The sequence below is a fragment of the Schistosoma haematobium genome, chromosome ZW, assembly GCF_000699445.3.
Source record: "Schistosoma haematobium chromosome ZW, whole genome shotgun sequence".
Taxonomy (NCBI): domain Eukaryota; kingdom Metazoa; phylum Platyhelminthes; class Trematoda; order Strigeidida; family Schistosomatidae; genus Schistosoma; species Schistosoma haematobium.
The window spans coordinates 75045952-75056744 of NC_067195.1; the positions used below are offsets into that span (position 1 = coordinate 75045952).

The following is a 10793-nucleotide window of genomic DNA, read 5'->3' on the forward strand; positions in this document are numbered from 1 at the left end:
TTGAAGTGGTACCTTAATTCGATAACCCCAAATAAAACATTCACAAAACTACTCTCACGTAATGGGATTGTACACTACCATTAAATAGAGGTAATGTGAATAATATCGGGAGCAAGTAATTCTATGTTTCCTGATTTAGCGAAAAGTGAGGATCTGATCAACATATAATTGCGCCCTGTTAAAAGATTCCTCATTTAGTCTTGACCACTATTCCCCAACATAATCTAGCCATTGAAAACCTCTAACCTAAGATTTCAAAAACTGTTGAGCGAACTAACTGCTTTGTAGGTAATACAGGATTTATAACTCATAACGTAAAAAGAACAGGTGAGGTCTGTCTGGAGACACTATATGTGGTCTTCACTCACTAAATATCACAATGGATAATTTGGTTACCAATACTTGATTACCATGGTGCAAAGACGAAAATTGTGAATTAAGCTCGAGGTTTGTTATATTCTGTTGTAGTAGATCACTCACACTCACCTTGACCATCTGTATACTTCGGGATGCAAATAAATGGTAATGAATTTACATGAAAGGTTTAAATAACCTTATCTTTGCATGAACTGGCGTCACCCAGTCATACGCAACATGGAGCGTGATACACAAACTCATCGATTCAATTCGCTAAACCCATATCACTTTAGCGATATGGATTTATCTAGACAAAACCCGATGTTAGTAGAATCAATAGCGGTAGATAAAATTAGGCATAAACAATACGATTCGAGAAAGAATAGGTTCGTGAGAAAAGAATGTATATGAATATCGAAACTTAGGGGCTAAAGGGAAACAAAAAGTTAATGCATGTGCTACCGATTCTCAACCATATCACCCAAAGTCTCGAGTCGTCGGTCACGATCGCGCAACCAAAACCATGTAGTCTGAACGTACCAAACCAGACAACCATGTAACGACTAAATGCGTTATTTCTATCCTACGGGTTATTATTTTTCTTAATATGATTAGTTATAAACTGACTCACATACACTTTGATATACATATATGTTTGACCTACTATCTTATTACATTAAGCCTGTAGAATATATCTATCCAGGACACATATACAAATACATTATTACTGACTTCCTGGATTTTATACATTTAGTCTACTAGTGCAGTGTCCCTTAAATACTATTTCCCCTAACGCCTTATATTTTGGCACTGTTGACAATCATCGTGGCGTAAATATTTCCTAATCGTATATTTATGCGAAGTTATATGGGATACTTACGTATTCGAGTCAAATTTGCCTACGAAAGCGATTAACTCCACCTAGCAACGTTTAAGATTACAAATACGAATTAATTATTTTCCTCCCGCAAGTTTACTTATCATACATGTCCAATAACATTACTAACTTGATTTATTATACTTGCTTTCATTAGTCACCAGTGCGAAATACTTCAGGCATACTGTGAGCTGGTTGCATTTTGTTATGTAATTTTATTTCATATTATTTGATGGTTTAGCATCACTAATAATATCACATAAATTGAAAATGTATTTTTTCAAAAACGTAACAATGGTTAGCAATTTGAAGTTTGCTAGTTAAGAGTAACATATTTACAAAAGTGAAGAAGAATAAGAAAGTTATGACATCACAGATAACTCATTTTTACTCTTCAAGAGCTGGAAGCCAGAACGACGTTTGGTTAGATCCTGTAGCTAGCATTGCGAACCGGGGATTAAAAGCGAGACTATGAATAGCAGCGTTTGGTAACTGGGTAGCAGCTTCATAACCTGGTAGGCTTGCCACACGTACTCCAGTTTCAACAGACCAAATATGTACAACTCCGTCTGGCGAACCAATTAAAACAAACTGACTATCTGGTGTGAAACTGGCATGTAGCGTTTGTCTATCAGTATTTGGTATAACCTGTCAAGGTGAAAATCCTATTTAGTAGGAAACTAGTAACATAGAAATTCTGGAACAGATTATTCAAATAAAATTGAAATTATAGCATACGAGCAACAACTTCACATGTCTAACTAGGAGTCAACTGATAATCTGAACTGCGATGATGAAATAATAAAAATCCAACTCAACTACTGTGTACGGGTTTGTGCAAAAAATATATGAATCAAACATCAGTTGTATGAGGGCTGATGAGAATGTCTGATTTTTAAACCCCTATAAATGAAAGCAAATTCAAACCACCAATCCTATTTTCTGAAAGTCAATTAATTGAAATGACAAACCAAAGTGATAATAAATATGTAAGGAGTGAATTCTAGTCAAATATACAGAGGACGGGTCAGGTGTACAAATCAATTTCGCTGATACAGAGAATTTGTAAATTTAATTTCCATCTCTATGACCGTTTTATAATGACGATAAAACTATCAGTTTCCCAAATAATGATATAAGTTGATATTTTTATAGTCTTAGATAGGCTTCAACAAATTAAATAAAGTCTAGTGAGTCCAATTGCTACTTAATAAAGAAAGCAAAATAGAAATTTGTACTCGATTAAAGACTTGAATCAGATACGTTTTGATGAACCGAAGATTATTTAGAACAACGAATGGGTAAAATTAGATCCAATTAGCTAAGTATGCATAAAATAAAACACAAAGATGAATATTAATCAACAAGGTGTCCTCAGGGAATAATAAACTGAATGCTTAATTTTATTACCCAACAAATTCTGCCGACTATGCATAATAATCGATACATGATATTTCACTTGCTCGTGATGCTTAGTGATCAGAAGCCTTGACTACCAACTACTACGTCCGCCATGAACTACAGTTTCAAATTTTGATGATGAGCAGGTTTTTCTTGTTAAAATTATGAAGAGAATGTTGACTGGTAAATTATGCGGTGATACAATGTTGCCAACTGACTGCTAATCAAGAGATTGAACTACTGGCACATCTAAGACTAACTGGTATTAAACAGGTAACACAAATGGTTTGTGGGAATTTTCCTTTAGTAAAATCATATGATGGGTATATATTAAATGAAAAGGAAACATGATTATATATCATTAAATATACGAAGAATTGTGTGATTGGAGTTTCATGGGCTATTAATGCGCCAACAAAATTATGGCCTATCTACAGGGCTTAAATTATCACCCATTACATGGGAGTTGCAGGCTTAAAACCCACACCAGCTACTCTTATTTGTGTGGCCGAGTAGTATAATCATTCCTCACAAAACTTTGCAGCTCATAGCTCAACAGACAAACGTAAACTACGATTATGAGCCATTTGCCCAAACCTGAGCATAGCAATCCACACCATCTGTCAGGGCGACGTGGTAAAATATGTTTGTTAATTAAAGTGTTGGACAAGCATATAGCACTAATGTGGTTTTCAACATGCACACTCGCAGTTACGTAAGAGCTTTATTACGACTGATCGTCTGAAGTGACTATGACAATCGATATTCGTTGGGATTGTTCACTCTCTTCATTTTTATCCGACTTCACGTATGCATTTCTAGAAGTAATACGCCGTTACTCTGATATCGCACTAGCCGATCCCCACCCATAAGATCCCTCTACTGACCTGGAGTACCCAAATAAAGTCCTGTTAAGCAATGACAATAAAATCCAGCTTTTAACACACCTTTTGGACTGCTGGTGCACGAACGTATGGAGTAAGTGTATGTGCAGCCGAATATTACATATAAGCACGAAGCTCCTGACTTAGTTCGAACCATGTAGAAAGACGTAAGTATCCAGGTTGATGTATGAAAGATTATTTGGGGACCTTAGCTAATGTAGTTTAAAATCAGCCTAGTATAACATAAGCTTCCTCAGTTTTTTATTTCCCCTCGTAGATTTGCCTTCGTATTTTCACCACTGACAATGCCATAACTTTAATTTCCTTCCTTTACGTTAATAATTTTGAGCTTTCAATGAAAATGGAAATGATGGAAAGGTGACTGGGAGGTTATAGCACCCGACTTTTAGTCATCAGGTTCCCCTAACTACTCCCCTTCTGGCACCAAAGTGATGTAAATATCCCTTGCACTAAGCGTGTAGTTCAAGATCAAATGCAAGAACTTACACTTGATTACTAAGTTGCACAGAACTTATTAACTACGGTCTAGTAAGGTGTTGAATTAATAATAGCTTTGGGAAGATAATACTTAAGCTAATTCCTACAAGATTATGCCGAAAAGATCTAACCTCCAATAATCAATAATATTCTATGAGTGACATGGTTAAACCTTATGACCTAAACAGTAAACCATAGTAATAAGTAAATTACTTATCACCACGTTAGAAGACTCCTCAGGGTCACCTTACGAGGCCATGGTTTTATGTTTTAGCTAAAACTGTAAGGACCCGTAAACGGTTGCATAATGTTGTACAGTATAAAAATTACTTTCGGTTATGACATCGTAGCCAGTACTATTGAAACACGGCTTACAATTCACAAAATTTCATAGATAAACTGGTCAAAACCCAATATTACAGGTAAAATATGACCGGCTAAGATAATGCGGACTGTTTGGATTGAGTCCAGTTTATATACAGTTAAAAGTCTAAAGTTCACTTATTTATTTATTTTGCTTATTACTTGATGTTAACCAGTTGCAGTAATAAGCGACGTAACAACTGGCATATATGCATCAGTCCAAATTACGAAACCATGTTCGTATAGGCAGATAAAATTATCAAGACAAATCCCAGTAGTAAAAGTACTAGCAGTGTTCTTGGTAGCAAAAAAAATTAGGCATGAACAATATTATTTAAGAAAGAATTCGTATAAAAAATACAAGATGATTTAGAGACTCAGAATCTAAAAGGAAGCCTAAGAGTGAATGCATGCGTCATTCCAACAGATTCTGAACCGTATCACCCAACGTCTTAGGCTACTGGTTACGATGATTTCATGACCGCAACCTGTAAATAAGGTTCAGTCCAAAAGTCAATTACTTAAAGAACTAATACTGTGGCGTATGCTAATTATGTTGACATAAGCAGTATTTAGCATGCCAGTAGAAGATTCAATTGAAGAGAACAGAAAGTAATTGTAATAGCAAAAGAATTTAAAGAATCATGAAGCATGCAAAGGAAAACTGATGGAAGATGTGCAAATTATGTATTTAATGTGTGGTTTTCATATTTTATGTAAGCACCCTGCAAATTTGCACTTAACAACGAATTAGTCTTCCACACCTGAGTTCTCGTTCATTACGACCCCACGTCTTGGCTTAACCGGTTGGAGTTTTCTTCCAACCCACTAATACACTAGCGATCATCGTGCATCGAATTATTAGGGGTCGGGTACACCTAATGCATGTACCAACCACCTCAGTCGAGAAAGACTCACAACCTTATCAACCGAATTGTCATGTTTACCTATTACCCTGTCTAATCTTAGCCTTTTTCACTCGAAAGCCTCAACTTACGAGAGAGATGCTTCGGAAACATCTATGATCAAACACAAGTAACCTATGAATGTGTTGTTCTATGAGTGGATACAGTAATTTCTGATTACAAATGATTTGACAGGTTTTTCTAATAAGAAACGAGACTCATGCAAACTGGGTAGATCTAACAATTGATACATAACACTTAGATGACAACCTGCTGAGTAATTTGCTAACACCTCTTATCTAACGCTACATAGTGCCACAACCTCTATTTTTAAAGGACACGTTTTAGTCTAAAAAACGAAGTGACGCGCAGTAAACCCATCCTTCTGTTGACAGACAGATATCTCATCTACAGCACGATCGAAGCAATTTGGTTGAAGCCAAGCGAGCATGCTGAATGAGTTAAGATTTCACCAAGCACCAACACTTCAGAGATGATGAGACTAGCAAGATAACTTGTTTTCAATGAAATATACTAACCGACACAGTTCAACTATAAAACTTAAATCTACACTTAGCTGTAGATTATATGAGAAATGTTTCTACGGACATTAACTTTTTGATTATTTAATACTTATAACTTAAAATGATGAGATATTCTGGTGAATATGGTCACGTATCTTTAGCCCAGATTTCTACAAAGAAGTGGATTTATTTTTGCTTAACCATGTTGTTGACAGTGAAAAGGTATGCAATGTTTCAAAATATACCCCTCCAAAAAATTCGTTCATAAAAGTGTATTGAAATTAATCTTACGGCTAATGTATGCAGATGGGATCCCTTAAATGCGTCAACTAGACGAATATGAGTTCCGTTGGTCGTTATTAAAAGAGCCTTTCCATCAGAGGAAAATTGTAAACCGGTCCAAATGCATCCACTTGTTTCCATGCCCAATTTGAACGTAGCAAACGGTCCCTTATCGAATGATCGTAGGTCATAGAGCTTAACAGATTCGGAATTAATCCCCGCTGCAAATATTAATCCTTCTGGATCAAAAGCCGCTGTTGGTCGACCAGAAACATGCATTACACCCTTGGGGAAAAGCCGTTAAAAAAAGCAAAATAAGATTATGGAGGATTTTAGAAAATATCCATGTACTCATATACTAGCCTCAAATCATTAACAAAACTTATGCACTGATGAGACGTTGGTAATTCACTAATTCAAGCCCGAATACTGCTTTTTAACAAAATATCGCAGCTATACAAGATTTTATTAGCCTTTCTTCAAATGCTTCCATCCATACAGTTACAGCGTACATAAAGCAAGTGATTCTAAAAGATTAACTGCTCCGTTTTTTAATCACGTATAAATAGACAGTGCAACTGATGATGGCCTCAGTAGATTAGTTGTACGAAACTACATAGTAATTCATTTGACGTCTTGCACTTTGATGTTTAACTAGTGTCTATAAACAATAAATAAATTATTTTCAGATGTTTATCAGTTATTTCTCTTTGAGTCTCTATTGCTAAAGGCAAACTACAGACTTGTTAACATTTGATGAACGCTATAAGATCCATCAACAAACCCACAAAAACCCCACGAATTTAAATTTTCGTATCCGATATAGACTATCTGAACAAAATGTATTCTCTTAAGTGTTAGTTACTATGTAGATGTTCACATAATCGGCCTTGAGCCATATTGTAATGGCGAGTCTACACAGCTGTCCAAATCAGAGTAGCTGCCTAGAGGCTCGAATCTGCGACACACGTTTTAACAGCTGCAAGCTTTAACTATTGAGATGCTTTTCAAACCCATACTTTACCTTTTTGGATGGCTGCCTGTGTAAAAGATGTTTCGAGGAATTCGACAAATGTTGGGTAGAAACTAGTACACATATGCGCGGTAGCATGAAACAATCACCAAATAAATATTGTTTGCGGAGTCACAAAGCTTTAAAGTGAGGAAGGAATCAGTAACCAGTCTTTTGGTCCATCAACTAACTGACCCCCGAACATTTATTTATTTGAACGTATAAATATTGAAGCAAAGGGGCACCGAATACATATGCGCCACACAAGTCGCTTTATTTGCGTGTGGGATATGATACCGCCCGGGTGCCCAAACTGAAGCAGGTGGTTTTCTTAGGGGGCCAACCCCGAAGCCTTCAACCAACAGGTCTGATCCACAAGACAGTGGAGACGCAGTCTCATCGTAGCCGGTGACCAACGATTGCGGCGAGACTATAACTTATGGACGAACCAATCAGATTCACGATAACAGGTCTTGAATTTCTGCGCGAAATTCATTCACCCATTTGGCCAAATAGTCCTGGCACTATAACTGACGTCAGTTCGTGATGAAAATCTTAAATCTAATTCCTAACCATCAACTGTAAATCATAATCCTTAGTCTTCCAACTGCTTTATAACCTTCATTTAGCCATAGTAAGTAGACTCTCAAAGTCACTTTAGCGTCGATCAAAGGTCGTTCATAAATTATAGTCTCACCACGATTGCTTCATATGCCACTTGCTCGCTCAGAATACTGGAGCCCATGGTTTGAAATCAGTTTTTCAACTTCCCTAGGTGGACTCTGTGTCTACCAACCAGGTTAAAACGCCGGACATTTGCTTTTCGTCCTCTCAATTTCGTAAACAACACCTACCGCCACAAGAAGGCAGTGAGTAGGACTTCCCTAACAGTGACTGTATATGCTTAGCCGTGTGAAAGCATTTCGAGAGGGTGAGCTGACTCTCCTACCCTCGGCCGCAACAGCCCATTTAGGGGCCCTCAGGGTAATCTAGTCTTCAGTAATAAGGATAGGTCTATCGACCTATATTAATTCAATATTTTTCTAACCAAGATGTGAAACCACTCAATCTCCCAATTTTGGGGGAATGGCACCGAAACCCCAGAATCTTATTACACTTTGAGGAAATTCGTCTGCATTTATTTATGAAACCGAAAAACTTTGTGCAATTTCGGTGAAATAGTCCAAAAGGTTTCATTTTAACGCAGTAATTCCCCCCATTTTTCGACAGATATCACGGAAAAACCTGCAGGTTGGAAACTGTAACTGAAAGCCTCGATATCATTCTAAAAGCAGAACCTATGGAGCTCTGTTGCTTGGACATTAGGCATGATATGGACGAATAATAACAAAACGACAGATAACAAACCTTAATACGAGGCAAAACATACATGGCAGTTAGGTGACCTCAAATCCCACAAACGAATAGTACTATCCATTGAACCAGACAGGAACGTGTCATCAATAGGTGACATACACAACGAAACGACCCTGTGTATACGAACGTAAATTCTATTAGCTTACCTTTTAGTGTGACTCTGGAAGTACCTGATGTACTTGTTATCATGCAAAGAAAGGTAACGTATTGTATCTTGAGAATGTTAGTATCAAAAAGTAATTACCATCAATCTTTGTTGAAGCGTGAATTGCAGTCGTCGGACTGTGAGTGAATTGTATCAAGTTTACTCCATATTTTTTGCTGTTAAGTGTACGTTTAGGTCTATGGTCGAATATGAGGACATGATAAACGTGATAATTACGTTCCGCTAGAACAATCGTAAGTCACCATCTGATCATCATCACTGCTAGAAATAAGCGTCTCACCATTACTGGAATAACTGAGGGAATTGATACGGTCTGAATTCTCCTTAAAATATTTCACAGGTTTAAAAGTTCTGATAGTAGAATCAGTCAGCTTCATTTGTCCCCAACACAAGATAAAAGGTAAAGCGCTTCAAGGATATCGTCCACTGAAGTAGGTTGCTGTGCACTTGAAGGTCAAGGTGTCGTAAAACGATTCGTGCGTCACCTCGACAATTTGTAAGGTTTTGCAAAAGCGGTCAAATCAAGACATTTCTAGATTTGAATTAAGTTCAACTACACTCTGTCTGATAGCGTTCATCCTTCAAGTAAAGAAAACGATGCCATCGTGATGACGCATGATATACGACGAATCTTTAATGATATTATGTCGTCAGTTTCAGTTTGGAAAGGACAGGAGGCTTGATGGCCTGTGTTAGTCCCGGCAATGGTGGTCTCTCAGGTGATCCAACTTTCTTTTGAAAGAGTCGACGGTTGAAGCCTCAACCACGTACTGAGGTAACGAATTCCACTCGCTGATGATGCGATGGGAAAGTCGATAGTCAACTGACAATTAATTTATCCCGAGTCTGTGAATAATTTGGAGTGTCCTCGTAAATTCCCTGTTTCGGAATACAAGAAAAATGAGGGCATATCATGTGCAAATTTGTCACAAAGCCATTTTAAAATTGTAATCAAGTCGCCTCTAGTTCTTCGATATGACAACGGGAATAGGTTTAGCTTGGCCAGTCGGGCAGCATACGGAAGCTTCGCTATTCCGGCAATCAGCTTAGCTTCTGTTCTCTGAACCTTTTCCAGGAGCTCACTATCTTTTTTCAAGCAGGGGCTATCCGCTTGTATGCAGTACTCAAGTTTAGGACGTACGAACACTGTATACAAAGTCAAAAACGTTTTAACGTTGACATGACTAAAAGCCCTACGTATTGGCCATAAGGTTCTAAAGCCTTTTGGCGGCTATTGCACGGCAGTGTGCAGTAGTCTTTAGGTCTTGGCTAACGATGACTCCTGAGTCATTGTGTGTCTGGACAACAGGTAGCTCAGTGTTATTCATCATGTATGCATCTGTACCTTGATGACCGATATGCATCGCAACACACTTGGAAGTATTTCTCGCCAACTGTCAAGTTTGAGACCATTCAGATGATTTATCCAGGTCATTTTGGAGTTCTAAGCTATCACCCTTACATCGTATCGCTCTCCATATCTTGACATCGTCAGCATATAGCAAGACCGATGGTTATATTAGACGAGGAAGGTCACTTACATACAAGAGGAATAACACTGGCCCCAAGACTGCCCTGGAGCACTCCACTAAGCACATTTTCCCAGCTAGATAAATTTGAATCTACCCATACTCTTTGTTGGCGAAGAATTAGATCTAACTAAATATTTAGTCCTTGCTTACGTCGCTAGTCAATGTATATTTAGGTTATTTCCAAGTCATGTTTGCTAGAGCTTGATTTTCCAACAAGTTTGTTTCGCTGAAGCATGTTAATGCTACTAAAGCTTGTTAATGAACCATCAAAGCTAATTGATATAGACGACCAGCAATTAGTATCGATTGAGTCATTATGCTATAAGTACTAATCAATTTAACAGCACGATCATACATTTGAGCATTAATCAAAGGACTATTAAAATAATGGGTTTACATAAACAAAAACCGATCGAGAAAGTTCAAGTGATGTGCGGATTTACAATAATGAGTCGCGTTTCCTTAGTCGGGCTTACCAATGTAGAACTAGGTCGACTATGATATTAGTACTGCTCTAATAATAGACCCAATCCTAAAATTGTACATTTTTAATTATAATAATAATAATATATATTTCTGCATGTGCAAGTACACGCCATTTTTACAGGCATGATC

General features: G+C 37.4%; 1 protein-coding gene across 2 annotated transcripts; it reads right to left on the reverse strand.

Moving 5' to 3' along the window:
- Positions 1–1489: 1489 nt before the first annotated feature.
- On the reverse strand, positions 1490–9135 carry WDR82_1 (WD repeat-containing protein 82; the record flags this gene model as incomplete). Of its 2 annotated transcripts, XM_035734339.2 has the most annotated exons (6): positions 8863–9135; positions 8725–8822; positions 8627–8693; positions 8494–8593; positions 6101–6376; positions 1622–1882 (listed from the first exon to the last, which is right to left on the reverse strand). In XM_035734339.2, the coding sequence occupies exons 1-6, from the start codon at positions 9021–9023 to the stop codon at positions 1622–1624; spliced, it is 963 nt and encodes a 320-aa protein (XP_035587869.1). In that variant the 5' UTR covers positions 9024–9135. The 2 variants fall into 2 exon arrangements, with proteins under 2 accessions (XP_051072470.1, XP_035587869.1); XM_051212298.1 differs by having other exon boundaries at positions 1490–1882; positions 8494–8822.
- Positions 9136–10793: the final 1658 nt, after the last annotated feature.